Here is a 27,483-nt window from a genome sequence, read left to right as displayed (position 1 = left end):
GTCTACCCCACCCAGCCTGACCTTGTGGTCTGGGGACTTCCCTGGCCCCAAACAAAGCTGGCTCTGGAAAGAGCTGCCTGTGGACAAACAGAATCTGTAGACCTACCTGATGCCACTCCTGCCCACTGCAGCCCTCTGGTGGTGGTCCTGGTTTGGGGAGCCCAGATCCCAGCTCTGGCTTCTTGGGCACCCCAGAGCGAGTTGGAGGGCATGATCTTCCCTGGGGGCAGGACCCATCTCTCCCCTACACCTGGATTTAAGAGGAGCCTCCTTCCCCTTGAGCCTGTGCACACCCCCTCTCCCCCAGGCCATCATCTATGAGGGGCAGGACAAGAACCCCGAAATGTGCCGAGTGCTGCTCACCCATGAGATCATGTGCAGGTGAGGAGGTTTGGGTCACCTGCACGTTGCCCCTTGGTCCCCCTCAGGCCCTGCCCCTGACCACTGCCATCACGCCCCTCACAGCTCCCTGAGGAAGCCGGGTTGGGGGAGGCGAGGAGGGAGGAGGGAGGCCCTTGAGCACAGTGCTGGCTGAAGAGAGGGTCCTTGAGGCCCCATTAGCCTGGCCTGTTTATGTGGCTTCTCCAAGTGTTTTTGTAAAAGAGGCCTCCTGCCACCACTGGAAAGCTTAACTAATAAAGCTCAGGGGAGGCTTGCAGGGGAGGTGGGGGCAGGGCTAGGCCTCCTGGATTAGCTCTGGAGCTAGAGAGAGGAAACTTTGCTGCCTCCTAGGTGAGCCTCAGGGTTTGCTGCCTTCCCAGGGGAGGTGGGGGTGGGGCGGACAGAGCTCTTGGCTCTTCTTCCCTGTTACCCCAGAGCTTGGCATTTCTAGGCAAGGTCTCCCCATGAGATGCCCATCATACAGGGTCTTAAGAGGCAGTCCCTTATACATGGAAAAGAAAATCATGTTCAAAAATCTGTTTGGGACATTGGTTGCCTTTGGAAATAGTAGTGACAAGGAAGAAGTGGGGCGGAGGGGGGCGATTTCTGAGGTGCTGATCATGTGGCCTTTCGTGGTCTGGGTACTGGTTACCTGAGTGGGCTCACTTTTTGGTAATTCCTGAGCTGCATGCTTACAATCTGAGTTCTTTGCTATATATATAAAAAGTGTCCAGAGACAAAGAGAGACCTTGGAGGTGGCCTGCAGTCTGCCTTTCCTGAATCCTCCGGGAGCAACATGCCTTTGGGGCAAGGGTTTCTTGGCCAGTCTTACACTCAGGACTGGGCTCTCCAGGTCCCTGCGAAGGACCTTTCTCATCCCAGGCTCCTGAGACCAGGCCTTCTGGACCAGGGATGCCATACTCAGAGACAGGACACAACATTCTCTCTCTCTCTAAAAATTTATTTATTCATTCAGAGAGAGAGAGAGGCAGAGGAAGAAGCAGGCTCCATGCAGGAAGCCCGATGTGGGACTCGATCCAGGGTCTCCAGGATCACACCCTGGGCTGCAGGTGGCGCTAAACCGCTGAGCCACCGGGGCTGCCCTCTCTCTCTTTTTTAAGATTTTATTTATGAGAGACACACAGAGAGAGACGCAGAGACACAGGCAGAGGGAGAAGCAGGCGCCCCTTAGGGAGCCCCATGTAGGACTCGATTCCTGAACTCCAGGATCTCGCCCTGAGCCGAAAGCAGAGCTGAACCGCTGAGCCATCCAGGTGTCCCAGGACACAGCATTCTCAACCTGAAGCATGTGTGTGCACGCTCACACACACACACACACACACACACACACACCTCCTTCATTCCCTTCCTCCTCCTTCCTCTCTTTATCTTCCCCCAGCCGGTGCTGTGACCGCAAGAGCTGCGGCAACCGGAATGAGACACCCTCTGACCCGGTCATCATTGACAGGTACAGCTTGGGGAGGAGGCCGTGGGAGGCCAGGGTGGGCTGGGTTCAGTCGCATAACAGGGTGGCACACCCACGCCCCCTATTGGTGGCTGTAAGCAGAGCGAAACTGTCAAGACACCAGGGAGCTGCCATCCCTGGCCTCGGAGTGAAGCCCCGGTGCGGACTTCTTGGGCTGGGCTTAGGAGATATGTTCCCTGGGGAAGAACCCAGAGAGCCAGGGCAGAGGGTGGGGGCGGGACGGGGAAGAAGCGAACCAGAGCCCAGAGAGTGGCTGGGGGGACCAAGGGGCCGGCGTGGGAAGGCAGGTCCACTTCCACCTCTGCCTGCTTGGCTTGGCTTCTCTGTTCTTCCATTTCCTTCATTGGAAAAATGGGGACAAAAAAAAATAAAAAAAAAAAAAAAAAAAAAAAAAAAAAAAAAAAAGGAAAAATGGGGACATACTTGGTGGATGTCAGTCACAGGACTGTTGAGGTGATGCATGTAAAAATGCGTTCTCCCATCATGATCTTTTAAAATTATTTTATTTCATTTTGAATAGCAAATGCATGTATAAGGTACAAAATTCAAAAGGTACAAAAGAGTACCCTACCCATCCGTACAGCATACGGTGCACACTCTTTTTTACCATATTTTTAAAAAATTTGTGACAATATATCTTACGGATTGTTCCATATTGGAAGATAAACCCTGCCTTATCCTCCTTTTAATAGATAAAACATTTACAGAAGCAAAAAATCAAGTTTAAAAGAGTTTATAGTGAAAAGATTTCCACTTCTGCTCCTGACCCATCCATTCCCCTCTAGTTAAGCAACCACTGTTAGCAGTTTCTTGGACATCTTGAAATTGTCTGCCCATAGACAAGAAAATTCAGATATATATTCTTTTTGTACCTTTCCTGGCATACTAAGTGTACTTTACAGCACCTTTTCTTTTCTCTAAAAAACATGCATATCTGGGAGGTTATAACAGAACACAAGAAGTCTCTTTCCTCTTTTTTGCTACTGCAAAATATTCCATGGTATGGATAAACTATAATTTCTTTAAATAGTCTGCCATTGCTGGACATTTGGAGCATTTTCATTCCTTTTTGGGAATAAAATATGCTGCAGTGACTTCTTTGTCCATGTGTCACTTTGCACATATATGCATTCATATGAACGATATTAAAGAAGCAGAATTGCTGGGTCAGAGGAGATGTGCAGTTGTAATTTTAATAGTTATTGTCAATTTGCCCTCTGTGGAGATTACACCAATTGGTATTCGTATCAGCACTTTTGAGAACGCCTGTTGCCCACACTCTGGCCAATTAAATACGTTGTTTATTCATTCAACAATTTTTTTTTAATATTCACTCTGTGCCAGGGTCTCTTCTATATTCTGTGGATTAAGCAGTGACCAAAACAGACAAAAGGCTTGTGTTTATGGCTTACAATCTAGTTGGGGGGATGGACGTGAACTGAATGAATGAAACACATATTATGTCAGATGGTGGTAACAGCTAAGGAGAAAAAGCCAGCATCAGGAAAGATCAGAGTGCCCAGGAAGGGGGTATCGCAATTTTAGAGTATTTAAGGAAAGCCTCCTTAAAAAGATGACATTTGAGCCAAGACTGGAAGGAAGGAAGGATGGAAGCCATATTTGAATCCAGAGGAAAAGTGGACCTGGTATGTTTGAGGAACAGCAAGAAAGCGCAAGTGACTAGAATGAGGGACCAGAGGAAAAGATGGTGTTGGAGAACCAACAGTGTGGTCAGAGGAAGGCAAAACCATGCAGACAGGGCCTTGTAAGTTGCATGTAGACCATTACAAGGACTTTGGTTTTTCTTTTTTGTTTTGTTTTTTGTTTTTTGTTTTTAATTTTTATTTATTTATGATAGTCACACACAGAGAGAGAGAGAGAGAGAGAGAGGCAGAGACACAGGCAGAGGGAGAAGCAGGCCCAATGCACCGGGAGCCCGACGTGGGACTAGATCCCGGGTCTCCAGGATCGCGCCCTGGGCCAAAGGTAGGCGCCAAACCGCTGCGCCACCCAGGGATCCCAGGACTTTGGTTTTTATTCTGTGTGGCATGGAAGCCAGGGGCGGTAGGGAGGTTTTTGAGCAGAATGAGATGATTTACATTTTAGCAAAATCACTCTAGCTTGTGTGTTGTAGATGACCTGTAGGAGGCAAGGGTGGAAGCATGAGGTGAGTTAGCAAGCCAATACAGTTACCCAGGTGAGAGAAAGTAGAGGCTCTTATAGAGGGGGTGTTAGGAGGTGGTGGCAGGAAGTAGTTGAATATATTTCATAGGCAGAACTGACAGGATTTGTCATGGAAGGAGAGACAAATTGACAGAGGGGGGGCAGTCAAATACATATCCCAGATGTCTGACCTCATCAACCTAGAAGGACAGAGTTCCTATTTACTGAGGAGGAAAATATTTCAGGACAAGCAGGTTTGGGAGGAGGCAGATCAGATCAGGATGCTTACCAAACATCTGGGGAAGGGGATTGGAAGCAGTAGAAAACATGAGTACAGATCTTGAGGGAAAGGTCCAGGCTGCAGATATAAATCTGAATTAATGAAATCATCAAGCGAATGAATGCTGAAAGAAAACATGAAGTCCAAGAACTGAATCCTGGGGTGTGTACAGTGTTTAGAGGCCATGGAGATGTGGAGCCAGTGAAGGAGAATGAGAAGGAGCAGCCAGGGAAGCAAGAGGGAAATCAGAGAATTGGAATACTCTAGAAGTCTAGGTAAGAAACTATTCCAAAAAAGGAGGCAACAGTCAACTGCACCAAATGGTGTTCAGGGTTTGATAAAAAGACTAAGAATTCACCATTACATTTAGCAATGAGGACATTGGTGACCTCAGCAACAGCTGTTTCAGGAGAGTGGAAGGTCAGTAGTCTGGTAGGAGGGTGTCTGAGAACAGGAGAAGAAAGACCAGAGAAAATGAACAGAGGAGCTCTGGAGTTTAAAGGGATCAGAGAAATGAAGTGGTGGCAGGAACACAGAAAAAAATAGAGGCTCAGGGGAAAATACAGCTTCTTCATATGCCAATGAGAAAACCCAGCAGGTAAGGAGGGAAATGATGATGCAGGAGACAGGGGAAATTGCTGGAGCCATGTCCTGTGTCAGCGACGGGCATAAGATCCCATGCACAGGTGGAGGAGTGGTTTAGCTGGGAACATAGGCAGCTATCCACAGACAGAGCAAGGAAGCCGGCAAATCGGGACATCCAATGTGGGAGCTTGCAGATACATGTTCTTTCCTGATTGCTTTGTTTGCTCGGTGAATTGGGAAGATCAACAGTTGAGCATGAGGATGGAGAATGATACACTGGGGCATAAAATAGTTGTCCAGGAGAGTGAGTGGACCGTTGAAATGTCATGTGATTGCCAAGCAGCACCAAGGGCCTGCCGGAGGTTTGTGGTCATAAATTTAAAGTGAGAAACTTCAGGGCACCTGGGTGGCTCAGTCGGTTAAGCGTCTGCCTTCAGCTCAGGTCAGGATACCGGGATCCTGGGATGGAGCCCCACATTGGGCTCCTTGCCCAACAGGGCAGGGGGGTGTGGGTGCTGCTTCTACCTTTCCCTCTGCCCCTCCCCCACTCCCTTCTCATGCTCTCTCTCTCAAATGAATAAATAAAATCTTTAAGAAAATAAATAAAAAATAAAGTGAGAAATTTCTCCAGCCATGCTGAACTACAGGAATGTGCAGGTGCAGAATAGGTGAGTGCTCGTGTAAGCAGAGTTAAGGGTTTGCCAAGTGAATACAAGGAAACACAAGAAGGCAGGAGAGTGAAAAATGTATGCAAAGGGTGTTCACGAAAATGGAACAAAGAATTTAAGGAGTAGGGAGAGGAATATGGAGGGTAAAGAGAAGGCAGGATGAATGGAATGTAGGTTCTGATGGGGCCAAACAATTGTTGGAATTGAGGTACCAGAAAGGGGTTGAGCTGGAGGTTAGAAGATGATTAGACCATGAGTTGTCTGTAGGTAGGATTATTTGGAGATTGCATTTATCAATAAGATGTGGCTAAGGGAAGGTAGAGACAAGGTCGTTGAAGGAGAGATGCTCGCGGAATGCAGAGCAGAATGTTTTGGAAGAATTCTCTATCTATACTGATACTGAAATCACCAAGAATTATGACAAGGTCATAGGTCAAGAGTATGTGTGGTGATCCAGTAGTAAAATCTTCAAGGAATGAAGGTAAGCAATCTTGGGGTTGAGAAATGACTGCAGCAAGCCGTGGTCACCATACTTTGTCTTTCTGTATCATCACATGAACTGTGGTATCTTGGTCAATTTCATCTCTCTTACTCTGAGGTTGAGCACACTTTCGGGTATCTCAACTATTTGTATTTCATTTTCTGTGAGTTATCTCTTCATTTCTTTTGCTTCTTTTTCAATGAAGGATGAGCTTTTGTTATTGATTTGTAGGAGTATGTATTAAGGAAATTAGCCCTTTGCATTAGTTGCACAGATTTTTTTTTTCTAGTTGATTGTTATCTTGGAACTTTTCTTAGGGTGAAACTTGTCCAACCCCTCAATCTTTTAAGTACTCTGGATTTTTATCATATTTAGAAAGGCCTTTCTCACACCAAAACGATTTTTAAAAATTTATCCTGTGGTTTTTCTGATATTTTTATGGTTTCATTGTTTACAATTAAATATTTGGTCAACAGGGCGCATGGGTGGCTCAGTCAGTTCAGTGTCAGTTGGTTCAGCTCAGGTCCTGATCCCAGAGTCCTGGGATCGAGGCCCTGTTGGACTCTGCTTGACAGGGAGCCGCAGTGATGAAGTTCATATTGCTCCACATCCTCACCAACCCTTACTAATGTCAGTCTTAATGTTTGCCAGTCTAATGGGCACACAGGGAATTTTGTGGGGGGCTTTAATTTGCATTTTCCTGATTACTAATGAAGTTGAGCGTCTTTTTTATTTATTAGTATTTGCATTACTTCTATTAAGTATATGCTAAAGTTTTTTGCCCATTTTTCTTTTTGAATGGTTTGGGTTTTTTATCCCCAAAATTTTTAAAGATTTTATTTATTTATTCATGAGAGACACAGAGAGGCAGAGACATAGGCAGAGGGAGAAGCAGACTCCTTGCAGGGAGCCCAGTGTGGGACTCTATCCCAGGACCCCAGGATCACAATCTAAGCCAAAGGCAGACGCTCAACCACTAAGCCACCCAGGTGCCTCTTTTACTCTGTTTTATTTAAGAAATCCTTCCCTATGCTGAGTCATAAACATATTCTTCTGTATTTTCTTCTAAAGGTTTTATAGTTTTTCATCTTACATTTAGGTTTATAATCCATGTGGAACTAATTTGGGGGCATGGTATGAATTAAGGGATCAATGTAATTATTTTTTTATTTATGAATCACTAACTATTCTAGTGTCATTTATTAAATAGCTCATCCTTTCCTATTGAGCTGCAGTACCATCTATGTCCTAAGTCAGGTTTCCTTCTATTTATGGGTATGGTTCTAGACTCTTTATTATAGTCCTTTGATTTATTTGATAATTCCTGTGCTAACATCACATTGTTTTAATCACTATAGCTTTATAATAATGATATAAATAAGTGTGTAGGGCAAGTCTTTCCTCTCTTGTTCTTGAGGAGAGTATTGCATTTTTTGGCCTTTTGTGTTTCCATATAAGTTTGGAATCCACCTGTAAAATTACAAACACACACACATTTTGGGGGGCTTTGATTAATATTACAGTTAACTTGTACTTTAATTTGGAAGGGAATTCACATCTTTATGCTACTGAGTCTTCCTATCCATGAATATGGTTTATCTATTTATGTGTATTTTCTCTAATGCCTTTCAATAAAGTTTTATAATTTTCTTAATAAAGGCCACATACACTTTTTTTCATGCAATTCACTCATTCAATAAATATTTATTGAGCATCTACTGTGTATAAGGCAGTGTTCTAGGCTCTAAGATTACCAGAGTAAACAAAGCAGACAAAAATATCTGTTCTCATGGAAGGAGAAGACACAGGGGAGATAGTCAAAAACAATCATTCTATGTACATTAGAATGTGATATATGGAAAAACTAGATAACAATAAAACTAATCAGGAATTTAGGGGTCAGGGAAATGTGATTTTTACATGGAGTGATCCCAGTAGGCCACATTGAAGGTGGAGTTTGAGGAAAGATTTTTTTAAAGATTATTTATTTATTTGTGAGAGACACAGAGAGGCAGAGACATAATCAGAGGGAGAAGCAGGCTGTCTGAGGGTAGCCCCATATGGGACTCGATCTCAGGACCCTGGGACCATGACCTGAGCCAAAGGCAGATGCTCAACCACTGAGCCACCAGGTGCCCCATTTAGGAAAGATCTGAAAAGAGAATGATGGACGCCTGGGTGGCTCAGTGGTTGAACATCTGCTTTTGGCTCAGGGTGTGATCCCAGGGTCCTGGGACCATGTCCCACATCAGGCTCCCCACAGGGAGCCTGCTTCTCCCTCTGCCTATGTTTCTGCCTCTCTTTCTGTGTATCTCTCATGAATAAATAAATAAATAGTAACATCTAAAAAAAAAAAGAACTATTTGAAGAGGGAATGAGCCATTCAAGCATATGGGCAGCTTATTTTTAATACAATTTATATTTTGTTGCTATTGCAAATTATATCCTTTGTTATATTTTCTCTTTGTTGATAGTATAGAGAAATACAATTGATATTTGCATGTGGATCTTTGTCTTTATATTTGTTTTGCTTTTTCTGTATAGACAGCCATCTTATGCAAACCATGACTGTTGGGTTTTTTTTTTTTTTTATCCAATCCTTACATATTTGATTTAAAGATTTTATTTATTTATTTATTTATTTATTTGAGAGAGAGAGAGAGAGAAAGTGAGCATGAGTGGGGTGGGGGGTGAGGGGTAGAAGGATAGGGGTGGCAGAATTGCCCACTGAGCAGGGAGCCAGATGCTAGGCTCAATGTGGGCGTCCATGTGGGGCTCCATCCCAGGACCCTGAGATCAAGACCTGGGCTGAAGGCAGATGCTTAACAGACTGAGCCACCCAGGTGCCCCTCCTCCCCTTTTTTTCTTATTTTATTGCTCTGACTAGAATCTCAAGTACAACATTGAATATAAACAATGGCAATGCCATTCTTGTCTTGTTTTTGGTTTTAAAGAAAATGTTTTTGATGTTTTACCATTAAAAACATGTTTAACTATAGATATTTGGTAGCTATCCTCTATCGGGTTAAAAAGGTTTGGTAAGTGATTTTTGTTGGGGATTTTTTAAAATCATGAATGGATGTTGAATTTCACATGTTGCTTTTCTCTACATGTATTGAGTTGATGAGATAGCCTTTCTCCTTCAAACTGTTAATGCACTGAATTTCATTAATGGTTTTCCTAAACTTGAATTACCTGGTATAAACCTAACTTGGTTAATGGTTTACTGTCTTCTCTATATGCTGCAGGATTTGCATTGCTAATAATATTTTTAGAGTTTTTGCATTTATGTTCAACAGTGACTGACTTATAATTATCTTATGATGTCAAGGTATGATTTTGACAGTGGTATATCAGACTCAAGTAATTAAAAAGGGTATGTTCTTTCTTTTACTATTTGCTGGATGAATTTGTGTGAGTTTGGAATGATTTGTTCCTTGAAAATTCGTTGTAATTTGTCTTGAGTTTGTGGGGATGAGGAGAGAATTTTTAAATCATTGACTCATTTCTTTTTAATGGTAATGGATTGTTCAGGCCTTCTGTTTCTTGTATATTCTCTTTTGGTGAGTTATATTCTTTAAGGAATTTGTACTTTGTACCCAAGTTTTCAAATTTGTTTCCATAAAGTTGTTCATAATGTTCTCATCTTTTTGATCTCTGCTATATTTTTCCATCCTGATATTGTTTGTAGCATATCTTTCTCCTTGATACGTTTTGCCAGCAATATTTTAGTACTTTCTAAAAACTAACTTTTCTTTTTTTTTAAGATTTTATTCATTTATTCATGAGAGACAGAGAGAGAGAGGCAGACACAGGTAGAGGGAGAAGCAGGCTCCATGCAGGGAGCCCGATGTGGAACTCAATTCCGGGATCCAGGATCATACCCTGGGCTGAAGGCAGGCGTTAAACCGCTAAGCCACCCAGGCTGCCCTAAAAACTAACTTTTAGAGGCACCTAGGTGGCACAGTTGATCAAATATCCAACTCTTGGTTTCAGCTCAGGTCATGATCTCAGGATCATGAGATCGAGCCCCTCACATTGGATTCCATGCTCCATGTGGAGTCTGCTTGAGATTCTTTGTCCCTCTCCTTCTGCCCTTCCTGCTCATGTTCTGACTCTTTCTCTCTCTCTCTCTCAAATAAATGAATAAATAAATCTCTTAAAAATATATATAAAAACTAACTTTTAGCTTTATCAATCTTTCAAATGTGTGTTTGCTTTGCATTACATTAATTCTCCATTTATTTTCACCCTTCTTTCATTGGGTTTATTTTGTTCTTTCCTAATTTCACGAGTTGGATACTTAGCTCATTAATCACTGACCTTCTTTCTTTTAATACAATTACTTAATTTCCTTAAAATACTACTTTTCCTGTATCTCCCATTTTCATATCTCATATTTTTATTACCACTCAGTTTCAAGGATTGTTAAATTTCTGGTTACAACTTATTTTTCAATGCATGGGATATTTAGAGATAAGTTTCCTTATTCTTTTTTTTTATTTTTATTCTATTTATTTATTTATTTATTTATTTATTTATTTATTTATGATGTCACACACACAGAGAGAGAGAGGCAGAGACACAGGCAGAGGGAGAAGCAGGCTCCATGCACCGGGAGCCCGACGTGGGATTCGATCCTGGATCTCCAGGATCGCGCCCTGGGCCAAAGGCAGGCGCTAAACCGCTGCGCCACCCAGGGATCCCTTATTCTTTATTTTTAAGTTAACTTTATGAGGCATACTCAATATGCAATAAAATGCACATAAAGTAAACAATATGAAAAGGTTTGACATATGTACATACTGATGAAACCATCACCACTATTGAAATAATGAACATATCCTTCAACCCTAAAAATTTCCTCATCACTCTTGGAATCTCTCCCTCTCTCCCCTGACCTCTATCCTCAAACAACCATTGCTCTGCTTTCTGTCATTATAGATTGGTTTCCATTTTGTAGATTTTTATATAAATGAAATTATACAGTGTGTGCTTTTTTTTTTTGGTGTAGGTTTTTTCACTAAGCATAATCTTTTTTGTGTGTTTCATCCATGTTGTTGGATGTATCAATACCTCATTTATTTTTATTGCTGAGTGGTTTTTCCATTGTATGAATATAGTAAAAACTTTGTGCCATCGCCTCTTGATAGACGATTGGGTTGCTTCCAGTTTATAGCTATTACAAATAAAGCTTTATAAACATTCATATACAAGTCCTTTTACAGACAATGCTTTCATTTCTCTCGGGTAAAATCCTAGGAATGGAATGGTTAGATCCTATGATAAGAGTATGTTTAACTTTATAAGTAATTACCTAACTGATTTCCAACGTGGTTGTACCATTTACACTCCCATTAGCAGTGTATGAGAGTTGTAGTTCCTCTGCATTCTTGTTAGCATAAGAATAGTCTATCTTTTTAATATTAGCCATTCTAATAGGTGTGTGATGGTATGTCATTGTGGTTTTAATTTATACATCCTTAATGACTAATGATGTTGAACATCTTTTCATGTGCTTATTTTCTATCCATATATTTTCTTTGAAGAAGTGTCTGTTCAGATATTCCACCATTATCCTCCTTTTTATTGGGTTATTTTATTATTATTGAGTTGTAGAAGTTCTTTATATATTGTGGATAAAAGTAAGATATCTATTTTACAAAAAAAAATTTCCCAGTGACTTGTCTTTTCATTCTCTTAACAGCGTTATTTGAAGAATACAATTTTTTAAATTCATGAAGTCTAATTTACAAATTTTGTAAATTTTTTATTTTTCTTTTATGTATTATGCTTTTTTAAAAAATATTTTATTTACTTATTCATGAGAGACACAGAGAGAGAGAGAGAGAAGCAGAGACACAAGCAGAGGGAGAAGCAGGCTCCATGCAGGGAACCTGATGTGGGACTTGATCCCGGGACTCCAGGATCAGGCCCTGGGCCAAAGGCAGGCACTAAACTGCTGAGCTGCCCAGGGATCCCCTATGTATTATGCTTTTGATGTCATAGCTAAAAAAATCTTAAACCAATGACCTCAGGTTTCATTCTAGGAAACCAGAAAAAGGAGGTGAAATTAAATCCAAAGTGAGCAGAAGAAAGGAACTAATAAATATCAAAATAGGAAACAGATAAACAATAGAGAAAAATCAATGAAACCAAAACCTGATTCTTTTAGAAGATCAATAAAATGGGTAAACCTATACTCAGACTGATCAGAAAAAAAAAAAAAGAACACACATTTTGCCAATATCATAAATGAGAGTGGTGACATCACTATAGATTCTAGAGATATTAATTATATTGAGAATATTATGAACAATTTTATGCCAACAAATTCAACAATTTAGACCATTTATATTTAATGTGATTATTGATATGGTTATGAGTCTATCATCTCAACATTTTCTTTAAGCTTGTTCTTCTGTTCTCTTCTTTGTTCTTTTCTTTTTTTTTTCCAGTCTTTTAGATTATTTGGATAATTTTATTATTATTTCATTTTATTTCCTTCGTTGGCTTATTAGCAAAACTATTTTTGTTATTTTAGTAATTGCTTTAGGACTCATATCTTTAGGTTATTGCAGTCCACTTTCAATTATACCACTTTATCTGTAGTATACTATTGTCATTAATTCTATTTTTTTAAGTTATAAAATCCATAATACATGGATATTTTTGCTTAAACAATTATTTCTAAAGAGATTTTAAAAATATGAAAAATATGTTATACATTTACCCAGCCATCTAGTTACCATTTCTAGTGTTCTTCATTCTTTTCTGTAGACCCAGACTTCCATTTTTCTTATGTCTGAAGGGCATCCTTTAATATTTGTTTGTATTTTAACTGGGTATAGAATTCTAGGTTGACTTTTATTGTTAAGATGTTGTTCCACTGTCTTCTCTCTTGTATTTCTGATGAGAAATCTGATACTATTACTATCTTTGTTCCTCTGTACATAAACATATCTTTTATTTCTGGCTGCTTTTAAGATTTTTCTCTTTATTCTTTATTTTTTTGAAGATTGTATTTACTTATTTTAGAGATAGAGATAGAGATGGGAGGGGGGAGCAGAGGGAGAGGGACAACCAGACTCCCTGCTGAGCACAGAGCCTGATGTGGGCCCAATCCCATGACCCTGAGCTCATGACCCAAGCCAAAATCAAGAGTCAGATGCCAAACCGGCTGAGCCACTCAGGTGCCTCTCTTTATTATTCATTTTAAACAACTTGATTATGATTGCATTGGTGTGGTTTTTCTTCATATTTCATGTGCTTGGAGCTCATTGATCTTTTTGGATCTATGAGGTTATAGTTTTCATTACATTTGGAATGTTTTTTTAAACATTTTTATTTATTTGGCAGACAGCGTGAGTAGGGGGAGTGGCAGAGAGGGAGGAAGAAGGGGAGAGGGAAGAAGACTCCCTGCTGAGCAGGGACCTTAATGTGGGTTTTGATCCCAGGACCCTGGAATCATGACCTGAGCCAAAGGCAGATGGTAAACCAACTAAGCTACCCAGCCGCCCCTTTCTGGAAAGTTTTTTATCATTATTTTCTCAAGTATTTTTCTGCACACCATCCCCACAGTCCCACTACTTTGCAGATTCTAATTACTCCAATTACAAATACTAAACTGCTTGAGGTTGTCGTGCAGCTCACTCACATTTCATTTTAGGAGATTTTTGTTTTGAAATGAAAAACATTTCATTTTGGATAGTTTTACTGCCATGCTTCAAGTTCACCAATCCTTTCTTCAGCACTGTTTCATCTGTTGTTAATCCCCTCCAATATATTTTTTATCTTAAATATTGTAGTTTTCATCTCTGCAAGTTTGATTTGTTTCTTTTTTATATCTTCCATGACTCTACTTAAATTTTTGAATATAACAAATACTGTTATAATTACTCTTTTCTTTTAAGATTTCTTTATTTATTCATGAGAGACACAGAGAGAGAGAGAGAGAGAGGCAGAGACACAGGCAGAGGGAGAAGCAGGCTCCATACAGGGAGCCCAATGCAGGACTTGATCCCGGGATCACGACCTGGGCTGAAGGCAGGCGCTAAACCACTGAGCCACCCAGGGATCCCCCTATAGTTACCCTTTTAATGACTTTTTCTGCTACTTCTAACATCTGTGTCTATTCTATTTCAATTGATTGATTATTCTCATTATGGATCATATTTATTTTGCATCTTGGCATGCCTGGTATTCTGTAATTAGATGTCAGACATTATGAATTTTTCCTTGTTTGGTGTTGGATATTTTTGTATTCCTATAAATCTTCTTGAGCTTTGTTCTGGGGTGCAGCTAGGTTACTTGGAAACAGTTTCATCTTTTTGAGTCTTGATTTGATGATTTTTTAGATGGTTCCACACCAATACTCAAACTAGGACTAATTATTTCCCACTACTAAAGTAAGACCTTCTTAAGTACTCTAACCAATATCCCATAAATTATTAGTTTTTCAAGCTTAGCTAGTAGAAACAGGCACTATTCCCATCTCTATGTGAGCACCAGGACTGTTCTCTTTATTCCTTTTGGGTAGTTCTTTGTCTGGCCTTGGGTAATTTCTTCGTATGCACACACTGACCAGTCTTATACTAAATAGTCAAGAGAGACTCTTAAAATTTTCTGGTTTCTCTTTCTATGTATCTCTCTCTTCTATGAGGCTCTGTCCCATGAAGTCTAGCTACCTTGGTTTCTATGGACTCTCAGTGCATCTTTTCAATTCTGGGATCAGCTGGGCTCTGCCTCAGCTCCGCCTCCTATGTTGTAGTATGGAAACTCTCAAATCAATATAATGAGGCATTTGTCATGTTCACCTCATTTATTTCCCATCTTTTAGGGATCACTGTTTCTTTGTTATGTGATCCCCATTACCTTGAAAAAATGTTTTGTGCATTTTGTCTGGTTTATTTATTTATTTATTTTTTTTTTTAATTATTATTATTTTTTTGTCTTATTTGGTTTTCAGGCCACACGTTTCTATTACTCCATCTTGGTTAGAAGCAGAAGTGTGTTTTTTAATTCCCAAACATGTGTTTTTTTCCTATTTATATTTGTTACCAATTTATAACTTAATTGTGTGTCTAATAGATCTACCACTTTATATATTTGTCCATTTAACCAAGATTTTTTAAAAAGATTTTATTCATTTATTTGAGAGAGAGAAAGAGAGAGCACAAGTGAGAGGAAAGGCAGAGGGAGTGGGAGAAGCAGGCCCCACTGAAGAGTGAGCCCAATGCAGGACTTGATCCCAGAACCCTGGGATAATGTCCTGAGCCAAAGGCAGTTGCTTAACTGACTGAGCCACCCAGGTGCCCAAGATTGTTTTTTTAAAAGATTTTATTTATTGGGGATCCCTGGGTGGCTCAGCGGTTTGGCCCAGGGCGTGGTCCTGGAGTCCTGGGATCGAGTCCCACGTCGGGCTCCCGGCATGGAGCCTGCTTCTCCCTCCTCCTGTGTCTCTGTCTCTCTCTCTCTCTCTATGTCTGCAATAAATAAATAAATAAATAAATAAATAAATAAATAAATAAATCTTAAAAAAAAGATTTTATTAATTTGAGAGAGCACGAGCATGAGCAGGAGAGAGGGAAAGGAAGAAGACTCCCCATTGAGCAGGCAGCCCAACATGGGGCTCAATCCCAGGACCCTGGGATCACGACCTGACTGAGGGCAGATGCTTAACTGACTGAGCCACCCAGGCACCCCTAAATCAAGATTGTTAACTGTGCTGTTCGGATCTGTCTTTATTTATCTTTGTCTGCTTGACCTATTAAAAATTGAGAGATGGAGTTCACATGAACTTTCAGTTGATCTTTGTGGGTTTCAACTTTTTTTGATATATACATATCAAAATTTTTACACATTAATATATATTTACTTTTATCAGCATTTGTTGGTCCTTTATTTCTAATATATATTTTGCTTGAAAGTCCATTTTATCTGATATAATTTGCAGACTCTCTTAACTTACTTTTGGTTATATTTGCACTGTATACCTTTATTCATCCTTTATTTTCAATGATTATGTGTCCTTTTGTTTCAAGTATTTCTCTTTTAATAGCATATTGCTGGAATTATTTTTTTCATTCTTTTTTTTAATGTTTTATTTACTTATTCATGAGAGAGACAGAGAGAGAAAGGTAAAGACATAGGCAGAGGGAGAAGCAGGCTCCATGCAGGGAGCCCGATGTGGGACTCAATCCTGGGACTCCGGGATCATGCCCTGGGCCAAAGGCAGGCGCTAAACTGCTGAGCCACCCAGGCATCCCTGGATTTATTTTTTAAATCCAGTCTATTTTTAACTGAAAATTTAGTCCATTTTCTTTATTGAGATTATTAATTTATTTCAAAACTTTTTTTAATTTTTATTTATTTCTGATAGTCACAGAGAGAGAGAGAGAGAGGCAGAGACACAGGCAGGGGGAGAAGCAGGCTCCATGCACCGGGAGCCCGACGTGGGACTCGATCCCGGGTCTCCAGGATCACACCCGGGCCAAAGGCAGGCGCTAAACCGCTGCGCCACCCAGGGATCCCTATTAATTTATTTCAATTATTTTCTACCATCTCACTTTGTGCTCTTTATTTGTTCCACCTCTTCTCTGTTTCTTTGTTTTCCTTTCTTGATATATTAAAAAAAAAATGAGAATTTTGTTTGATGTAGTGTATGTGTTTCTTACTGCACTTTTGCCTCTACTGGTTTAGAAGTTTAATCACTTAATTTCTATTCTTTTAGCTATTAACCTTGAAATTTACTGTGTATTCATAACAAAGTCATAGTTTCTTTCCTAACTAATTAGAATTTCGAATGGTGGTGTGCTGGAGCTGCCTCATACCAGTTCACAAGAGCTAATTGTTAGTATCTCTTCTCAACTCCATATTCAGTGACATCATACTGGTAGCTTGGAATCAGCCATGGGGGGAACATATATAATCATGGAAGTCAACAAACATTATAAATCATGGGTTTTCCCCTGCTGGAGATGATTGTTAAATATTTACCAGCTCACTACTGATCTTAGACCATTCTATTACCACCCCTGCCCCATTTATAAGATCTTTGGTCCAGAATTTTAATTCTTCTAAAATTCCACATACTGTTAATATTTTTAATTATGTATGAAATTTTTCTTTAGCTTTATCAAGGGCTTTTTGGCTTATCTTTTTTTTTTTTCTTGCATCTTACAACTTCCTCTTTGTTCCTTTGGGGTCATTTTCTCTCTTCTGAAGGTCATTTTCTCTCTTTCTGAAGTACATCTTTTAGAAGTTTCTAAAGGTCTATGGTGGTAAACAGCACACTCGCTTTTGTTTTTCTATCAATGTCTTTATATACCACTGTCTTTCTTGAAAGATGATTTTCCTGAAAACATACTTCTAGACTTACAGCTTTTTACTTAACACTTTGAAAATGCTTCCATTGTTGCTGCTGAAAAGTGCAGTATAACTGTCATTCTTTTGCAAGTAAACTTTCTTTCCTCTCTATATAAGAACTTCTCTTGTCTTTGGAGTTCTTCAGTTTACTCTAATGTGTCTGTGAAATTTTTTTAAGATTTTATTTATTTATTCATGAGAGACACAGAAAGAGAGAGGCAGAGACATAGGCAGAGGGAGAAGCAAGCCTCCGTGCAGGGAGCAGATGTGGGACGTGATCCCGGGACTCCAGGATCATGGCCTGGGCCAAAGGCAGGCACTCAACCGCTGAACCACCCAGGCGTCCCTGCTTGTGAATTTTTTTATCCTTCTTAGAATTTGTTGATCTTTTTGTATCTATGGATTTATATCTTTCATCACTTCTGTAACTTGCTCAGCCTTTGCCTGATGTTGCATCTCAGTTATATTCTCTCCTTTCCCCTTATGGCACTTCAAATGACACTCCAATTTAGACCTTTAATTCTGTTCTCCATATATCCTAAACAATTATATATGTCTGACCTATTTTTCTCTTTGTACTGCATTCTGGGTAATTCTTTTTTATTCATCTCCCCAGTCACTAGTTAGTTGCACCTAAACTATTGTTTAATTTATCCAGTGAGCTATTAATTTCAGGGATTTTATTTTCCATTTCTAAAAGTTTTATTTAAAAAATAAATAAATAGGGATCCCTGGGTGGCGCAGCGGTTTGGCGCCTGCCTTTGGCCCAGGGCGCGATCCTGGAGACCCGGGATCGAATCCCACATCGGGCTCCCGGTGCATGGAGCCTGCTTCTCCCTCTCCCTGTGTCTCTGCCTGTCTCTCTCTCTCTCTCTGTGACTATCATAAATAAATAAATAAACAAACAAACAAATAAATAAATAAAATAAAAAATAAAAATAATAAATAAATAAATAAATAAATAAATAAATAAATAAATAAATAAAAAAAATAAAAAATAAAAGTTTTATTTAGTTCATTTTCAAATATGTCTTAGGGGGATATCTTGGTGCTTATTAATTTTTTAATTATCTTTTTATTTCTTTAAAATGTTTGTGGTTATTTTTACATTCAGTACTTGATAATTCCAACATGAGAAGTCCTTGGTTCCTATATCTGTTGTTCATTACTTCCGCTGACTCTTATTCATGATGGCTTGTCTCTTTGTCTCGTGTTTTTGTTGTTATTATTGTGGTAGTGATTATTTTATCTCATATATGGTTGAATCACATCAGGGCCAGAATAGGGTATGTTTTCCTCTGGAAGGATTTGTGTGTGATTCCACCAGGAATAGGCAATGCTACCAAACTGGGATCTCTCTAGGTTCCTCAGAGGATTCAGCGCTCTCGTCTGAAGTGATCCCTATTCTCCATCTCAATGTGTTTATATTGGCATTTGACACCAGTACAACCCTAATATTTGTGCTAGCTCATAGTTAATTGTTCCCACTTAGGTTTCAACCTCTTGTTTTTGTCTTTTTTTTTTTTTTTTAATCCTTGGAGATTTTCCTTACCTTTTATTTTATTTTATTTTATTTTTTTAATTTTTATTTATTTATGATAGTCACACAGAGAGAAAGAGAGAGAGGCAGAGACACAGGCAGAGGGAGAAGCAGGCTCCACGCACTAGGAGCCCGATGTGGGATTCGATCCCGGGTCTCCAGAATCGCGCCCTGGGCCAAAGGCAGGCGCCAAACCGCTGCGCCACCCAGGGATCCCATTACCTTTTATTTTTTAAAAAGATTTTATTTATTTATGAGAGACAGAGAGAGAGAGAGAGAGGCAGAGACACAGGCAGAGGGAGAAGCAGGCTCCATGCAGGGAGCCCGACATGGGACTTGATCCCAGTCCCCAGGATCATGCCCTGGGCTGAAGGCGGCGCTAAACCACTGAGCCACCTGGGCTGCCCTCCTTACCTTTTAGATAAAACTTCAGGATATGGTCATAACGGGAAAGCTATTTATTTATTTATTTATTTATTTATTTATTTATTTATTTATTTATGTAGGCTCCGTGCCCAGCATGGAGCTCAACTCAGGGCTTGAACTCATGACCCTGACATCAAGACCTAAGCTGAGATCAAGAGTCAGACACACTTACCTAACTGAACCACCCAGGTACCCCAGGATGGCACTTTAAAGATATGTAATCTACCATAATACTTGAAGAAGAAATCATCTATTTGGAATTTACCCTGGTTAATTAAAGTTAGGAAATATGGGTTCACCTATATTTTTTCTGATGGCTCCAGTTGTCCCAACAGTGATTATTGAATAATCCATCTTTCCCTACCAATAGTAAATATCACTCATGCTGTATTCTAAATGAGTTATTTGTATTTCTGGACTTTCCATCCTATGTCATTATTTCATCTATTTATTCATGTGGGAATGTGATGCTGTTTTAATTTTTGAAGATTTCTAAGATTTTAAGATTTTATTTATTTTTTCATGAGAGACAGAGAGAGAGAGAGGCAGAGACATAGGCAGAGGGAGAAGCAGGCTCCATGCAGGAAGCCCGAAGTGAGACTTGATCCTGGGACTCCAGGGTCATGCCCTGGGCCAAAGGTAGATGCTCAACTGCTGAGCCACCCAGGCATCCCAGATTTCTAATATTTTTTTAGTGACAAGTTGATCTACTACTCCTCTGCATTACTCATATTTTAGAATTTTTCTAACTATTCTTCTATTCCTTTTTTTTTTTTTTGAGAGAGAGCCCAAGTGAGGGGAGGAGCAGAGGGAGAGGGAGAGAATCAAACAGACTCCATGCTGAGTGTGAACTCGATATACTGATATGGGACTTGATCTCACAACTCTGAGATCATCACCTGAGCTGAAACCAAGAATTGAATGCTTAATTGACTGAGCCACCCAATCGCCCCCCAACTATTCTTAATTATTTTTTTAAGATTTATTTTATTTATTTATTTGAGAAAGAGAGTATGTGGCAGGGAGGGGCAGAAAAAGGGAGAGAAGCTTTAGGAGACTTCTGCACTGAGTGCAGAGCCCAATGTGGGGCTCGAATCCAGGACCTGAAATCACGACCTGAGCTGAAACCAAGAGTTAGATGCACAACAGACTGCACCACCCAGGCACCCCTCTTAATTATTTTCCATATTAACTTTACAGTTAAATTATAGGGCAGCCCGGGGCGCTCAGAAGTTTAGCACCACCTTCAGCCCAGGGCCTGATCCTGGAGACCCAGGATCAAGTCCCACGCTAGGCTCCCTGCATGGAACCTGCTTCTCCCTCTGCCTGTGTCTCTGCCTCTCTCTCTCTCTCCCTGTGTCATAAATAAATAAATAAATAAATAAATAAATAAATAAATGAAATCTTTTTAAAAAATTATATAGGTCACAAAAAATTACTGGTCATTTTTTAAACTGTGGTTTAAAAAAACACATAATATAAAATTTACTATCCTTATCATTTTAAAACATACAGTTCTGTAGTGTTAAATATATTCACATTGTTGGGCAACAGATCTCCAGAACTTTTTCTTCCTGCAAAACTGAAACTCTGTACTCATTAAATAACAACTCCCCATTTTCCCCTCTCTCCAGTTCTTATAGCCACCATTCTGCTTTCTGTTTCTCTAAATTTGGCTACTTTAGATACTTCATTTAAGTGGAATCATACAATATCTGTCTTTTTGCAACTGGCTTATTTCACTTAACATATTCTCCTCAAGGTTCATCCATGTTGCATATAATAGGATTTCCTTCCTTTTTAGGGCTGAATATAGTATTCTCTTTTACATATATACCACATTCATCCATCAATGAACATTTGAGTGCTTTCATCTTTTGACTATAGTAAATAATGCTGCTATAAATATAAGTGTGAAAATATCTCTTTGAGACCCTACTCTTTGGATACATAACCATAAGTGGGATTGTTGGATCATATGATAATTTGTTTTTGTTTAATTTTTAAAGAAAGCTCCGTACTGTTTTCCATAGCAGTTGCACCATTCTACAATTTCACCAACAGTGGACAAGGGTTTTAATTTCTCCTCTTCCTCACCAATACTTTTTTTTTTAATAGTAGCCATCCTAATTGGTGTGAGATGATATCTCGTCGTCTTTTTTTTTAAGTTTTGACAGAATATATACACCCATGAAACCACTGTTGCAATTAGGAACAGACAACTTTCATCACCCCAATGTTTTCTCTCTTTTTTTTTAAGATTTTATTTATTTATTCATGAGAGACACACAGAGAGGCAGAGACATAGGCAGAGGGAGAAGCAGACTCCTTGCAGGGAGCCCAATGCGGGACTTGATCCTGAGACCCTGGGATCACACCCTGAGCCAAAGGCAGATGCTCCACCACTGAGCCAGCCACTCATTGTCTCTTTTTAGAAGATTTTTTTATTTTAAGTGATCTCTATACCAAGTGTGGGGCTCCAGCTCACAACCCCGAGATCAAGTCACATGCTTTACCAAATGAGCCACCAGGTGTCTCAATATCTCATTGTTTTGAGATAATTGTCTCCAATTTTTGTTAAATTATTTATGTATTTGCAATTTTATTTTTTTTGTTTGTTTCTGGTATTTTGGAGTTCTATTATAGGTGCATATGTGTTTATAATTATTATTTCTTTCCGGTAGATTAACATTTTAACATAAAATATCTTTCTTTATCTCTTGTAACAATTTTATTTTAAAGTCTATTTAATATGATATCAACAAAGATGCTCTAGCTCTCTTTTAGTTAGTTTTTTTTTAAGATTTATTTATTTATTTATGATAGACAGAGAGAGAGAGAGAGAGAGAGAGAGGCAGACACAGGAGGAGGGAGAAGCAGGCTCCATACCGGGAGCCTGACACGGGACTCGATCCGGGGACTCCAGGATCTCGCCCTGGGCCAAAGGCAGACACTAAACTGCTGAGCCACCCAGGGATCCCCCAAAACAATACTCTTAATAGAGCTTCATTGCCTCCTTTCTCCTTTGTTATATCCCTGTCAATCCCATTGTATCTTTATGCATTATAAACCCATCAACACAGTTTTATAATTACCGCTTTATGCAATTTTCTTTGATAGATTTTCTTTTTTAGAGCAGTTTTAGATTTACAGCAACAGTGAATGGAAAGTACAGGGAGTTCTCATATATTCCTTGCCCCCAAATATGTATAGTTGCTTTTTTTTTTTAAGATTTTATTTATTTGTTTACTTTAGAAAGAGAGAGAGAGCACATGCACATGTGCGAGAACCGGGGGAGGGGCAGAGGAAGAGAATCTCAAGCAGAATCCCCACTGAGCACAGAGCCTGACTCGGGGCTCTGTCTCACAAGCCTGAGATCATGACCTGAGCTGAAACCAAGAGTCAGAAACTTAACTGACTGAGCCACTCTGGTGCCCCTGTAGTTGCCTTTTATTTTTTTTAATTTTTTTTTTTGTAGTTACCTTTTAAATTATGTAGGAAGACAAAATAGTTACAAACAAAAATATATTTATAATGGCCTTTATGTTTACCTGTGTAGTTGCTTTTACCAGTACTCTTTTTTCTCCATGTGGATTTGAATTACTCTCTCATGTCCTTTCATTTCGGGTTGAAGCATTGCCATAAATATTTCCTATAAGAAAGATCTAACTAACTTCAAGAAAGATCACCACCAAGTGATGAATTCCCTTAGTTTTTGTTTATCTGAAAATTTTGTAATTCATCTTTCATATTTATTTAATTTTTCAAAAAGTTATGCTTCATGTTTGAAGGATACTTTTGTTGGATATAGAATTTTTGGTTGACAGTCATTTTCTTTTTTTTTTTTTTTTTTAAGTGGTCCCTGTGATTTTTTTTTTTTAATTTTTTAAATTTATTTATTTATGATAGGCACACAGTGAGAGAGAGAGAGGCAGAGACACAGGCAGAGGGAGAAGCAGGCTCCATGCACCGGGAGCCCGATGTGGGACTCGATCCCGGGTCTCCAGGATCGCGCCCTGGGCCAAAGGCAGGCGCCAAACCGCTGCGCCACCCAGGGATCCCCTGACAGTCATTTTCTTTCACTACTTTGAATGTCATCCCATAACTGTGTGACCTCCATAGTTTCTGATGAGAAGTCAGCTGTTAATCTTATTGAGGCTCCCTGTAGGTAATGAGTTGCTTTCTGTTGCTTCCCAGATTCTTTGTCTTCAGCTTTTGACAGTTTGAGTAGGATGTGTCTACATTGTGGGCCTCTTTGAATTATTACTACTTGGTTTTCTTTCTTTCTTTCCTTCTTTCTTTCTTTCTTTCTTTCTTTTACTACTTGGTTTTCATTTAGCTTCTTGGATGCACAGAATAGGATTTTTCACCAACTTTAGGAAGTTTTTGACAATTATTTCTTCAAACATTCTTTCTGCCCATTCTCTTTCTTCTCTCCTGTTGAGGTATCCATTATGAATATATTAGTATACTTCATGGTTTCCCACAACATCTTAGACTTTGTTCATTCTTTGTTCTTTTTCCTCTCCTCCAGAACTAGATAATCTCAACTGACTTACTTCAAATTCATTGACTTTTTTTCTTCTGTCAACTCAGATGTGCTGTTGAGTTTGTCTATAATTTTTTCATTTCAGTTGTCCTTCTCAGCTCCTGAATTTATTTTTTAAAGATTTTTAAATCTTTATTTAGGGGCACCTGGGTGGTTCATTGTTGGGCACCTGCCTTCGTCTCAGCTCATGATCCCAGGGTCCTGAGATCAAGTCCCGCATCAGGCTCCCTGCTGGGAGCTTGCTTCTCCCTCTGCCTATGTCCCTGCCTCTCTGTGTGTATGTCTCTCATGAATAAATAAAATCTTTTAAAAAATATATTCTGTTTATTTGAGAGAGACAGAGGGAATACAAGTGGGGAGAGGGGCAAAGGGAGGGAGTAAGCGACTTCCCACTGAGTGGGGAGCCCAATGTGGGCCTAGATCCCAGGATTCTGAGATCATGACCTGAGCCAAAGTCAGACACTTACCTGACTGAACCACCAGGTGCCCCACAGTTCCAGAATTTAAGTGTTCTTTTTTTAATAATTTGTATCTATTAATATTCTCTATATGGTGAAGTATTCTCATACTTCAATTTTTTGAACATGGTTTCCTTTAATTCTTTAAACATTTATAATGGCTGATTTAAAGTCTTTGTATAGTAAATCTAGTATGTGGGCTTCTTCAGGGACAATTCCTATTGATGTTTTATTTCTCGTGTATGGGCCATACTTTCCTGTTTCTTTGCATATCTCATAATTATTCATTGAAGGGGCAGCCCAGGTGGCTCAGTGGTTTAGTGCCATCTTCAGCCCAGGGCCTGATCCTGGAGACCCGGGATCAAGTTCCACGTCAGGCTCCTTGCATGGAGCCTGCTTCTTCTGCCTGTCTCTATCTATCATCTATCTATCTATCTATCTATCTATCTATCTATCTATCTATCTATCTCTATCTCTGTGTGTGTGTGTGTCTATCATGAATAAGTAAATAAAACCTTTAAAAAATAATTATTCATTGAAAACTGGGTATTTTTATAATATGGTGTAATAACTAGAAATCACATCCCCCTTCCCAATGTTTGTTGCTGTTAATGTCTGTTTACTTAGTGACTTTTATGCACTAATTCTATAAAGTCTTGGCATGTGTGGCCACTAAAGTTTTGGTTCAATTAGCTTAGTGGTCAGCTTATGATTGGACAGGCATTCCTAAATGCCTTACCAATTTGTCTTCAATCATTTGCCAAATCATTTGCTGCATATATGTTGGGGCATGCCTTCAATGTTCCAGCAATTTACAACTCTGACTTAACCTCTACTTCCTACTTGTGCAGGTTTTAGGATCAGCCAGAGATGAGAGACTAGGGCCTTCTAAGATCTTTCCTGGACATGTGCTCTTTCCTGCACATTTACATGGCTTCCTAGATCTCCAGGAATATATGAAAGGTTCTCAGAGCCACCGTATGAACATGTCATTCCCAGTTTTTCCTTTAAAGTTTTTGACCAGAGTCTTGTTTGCCCCAACTAGTGTCATTGCCTCCAGCAACAGCAATGTTAAACAATTGCCAAAGGTTGTTCTCAACAAACACTCCAAGGATAGGGATTTTCCCACTAAGCAAGCTCTGGTTCAGATCAAATGACTATTCCAGTGAATGGGGTTGTCAGGGAGCTGCCAGAGAGATCAAATTTGACAGTTGTCTGGGAGTACATATTGAGAAGCTCCAAACAGTCTTCTCCTTCCAGTGGCTACTAGGCAGCTAGTTTTCCCAGCTACCATGGTTGCAGTGCTGCTGGTTTTCAAATCTACTGCACAGCTAAAAAGAAGGGGATGGGGAATAGGGTAAATAAAAATATTGCAAAGCTCTCTGTTAGTAAAATTCAGCCATTTCTTTTGAATAAATACTCCTTGCATTGTGCAAAACTTTTGTTAATTTCCAAGTTCTGAAAACGTTTATTTCAACAGTTTTTGCCTGTGTTCCTCTTGCATTATCAAGGAATGGGTTTTCATAGGTCATTTCTCTGCAATTCTCAAAGTCCTATCTCTGCAATTGATATATGTTTAAAGATTTTATTTATTTATTCATGAGAGACACAGAGAGAGAGAGAGAGAGAGGAAGAGACATAGGCAGAGGGAGAAGCAGGCTCCATGCAGGGAGCCCAACATGGGACTAATGCAAAGCCTTTGCATAATAATAGAAGGAAATAAAGATCAGTGTAAAGCTTTAAGACAACACTCAGTAGAAATCTCTACAAGGATAGAAATGTTCTGCACTGACCAATGTGGTAGCTAACAGCCACATGTAGCTACAGGGCACTTGACATGTAGTTACTATGACCGAAGAACTGGATTTTTAATTTTATTTCATTTTAATTAATTCAAGCTTTGCCACATGCAGCTACCATATTGGGCACCATAGTCCTAAGACTAAATATTTTCTTGATTGGCCTGGTGTAGGAGTGGGTGGGGAAGACTCCCTCCGGTGGGAAGTCTACAGCTCTTCTCTTCTGGCTCGCAGGGGTGGACTGGAGCTCTGGGATACACATGCACTCTGGCATGTAGTTGTGCCTGGTACACAGCGGATATTGTAGTGATACTGTTGAAACAGGTTGTGTCTGAGCTACCTGACAGAGGTAAGTTTTATTCTACCCTGTTGTGGGCAAGCTTAAAAATAGTCTCTAGGGCAGGTACAATCTAACAAATGCAATGATAAGAAGGGAGCTGCTAGAGAATCAATTTTCCTTCTTAACAGTCAATGCATTAGTCACTGTTTTTCTGCATAGCCACAAAACAAGCTCACAGTACTGTCCACCTCCTTCCACTCTTTCCAGTGGGGTCTCTGCTTCCACACTGCTGCTGTTGCGAACACAGGCTTCTGTCTGGGGCCCATTCTGGCAATTTTCCTTGGTGTCCTAGAACCTCACTACTGGGTCAGTACTGTGGTAAGACTGAGGTTCCCTCTTGCCTGCAGAATGAATCACGCTTCCTTCCCTACTCCACTCCTTTCAGAGCTGAGAGCATTTGGGAGAGAGATTGAGAACCAGATGGGGTTCGTGTGAGATTTCCTCATGACTTCCATGGCTCCCCAAGCTGCCCCTAGCGGGACCACCCAAAGACAAGAGTCCTCAAGCCACCCCTAATTCAGAAGAAATTTAAGGGAAAATCTCTGGGCAACTGAACCGGGCCCCTACACTGGGAATAGAGCTACGGACAATGACCCCAGAGGATATTGGAGGAGAGAAGAAGTGCAGGATGAAGAAGTCTGGGAGACCATAATAGGTGGAATGGGAGATGGGTGGCAAATCACTGTCTGCAATTTGAATGATAAATTCTCTCCATAAAGTTAAGAGTTATTCAGAGTTGGGAGACTCAAGCCAATGTAGACTGTCTGGCCAGACGACTTGGAGCAAGGCCCCTACCTCACTCAGCTCCAGTTGCCTCATAACAGGGAGCTGACTCTTAACCCACCTGAAAGGAATGTTGCGAAGTAAGGTGTCCTTATGCAGGTTCTGCACAATATCATTTCTTACCCCACCCCGCCCTCAGCCTGATTGCCCATCTCAGAGAAGTAGCCTCAACAGCAC

The 27,483-nt window shown here is 39.9% G+C and overlaps 1 protein-coding gene across 1 annotated transcript in view; it reads left to right on the top strand.

The window, feature by feature from the left end:
* The window catches only part of EBF4 (EBF family member 4), a 58,524-nt gene that overhangs the window by 12,565 nt on the left and 18,476 nt on the right, over window positions 1–27,483 (top strand). Inside the window, exons 5-6 of the mRNA XM_038571787.1 lie at window positions 308–381; window positions 1,781–1,849. Of these exons, the coding sequence (XP_038427715.1) occupies window positions 308–381; window positions 1,781–1,849 (143 nt within the window). The remainder of the gene's footprint in view (window positions 1–307; window positions 382–1,780; window positions 1,850–27,483) is intronic.

This window comes from Canis lupus, chromosome 24 (genome assembly GCF_011100685.1).
Source record: "Canis lupus familiaris isolate Mischka breed German Shepherd chromosome 24, alternate assembly UU_Cfam_GSD_1.0, whole genome shotgun sequence".
NCBI lineage: Eukaryota > Metazoa > Chordata > Mammalia > Carnivora > Canidae > Canis > Canis lupus.
This window is presented reverse-complemented; position numbering and strand designations above follow the sequence as displayed.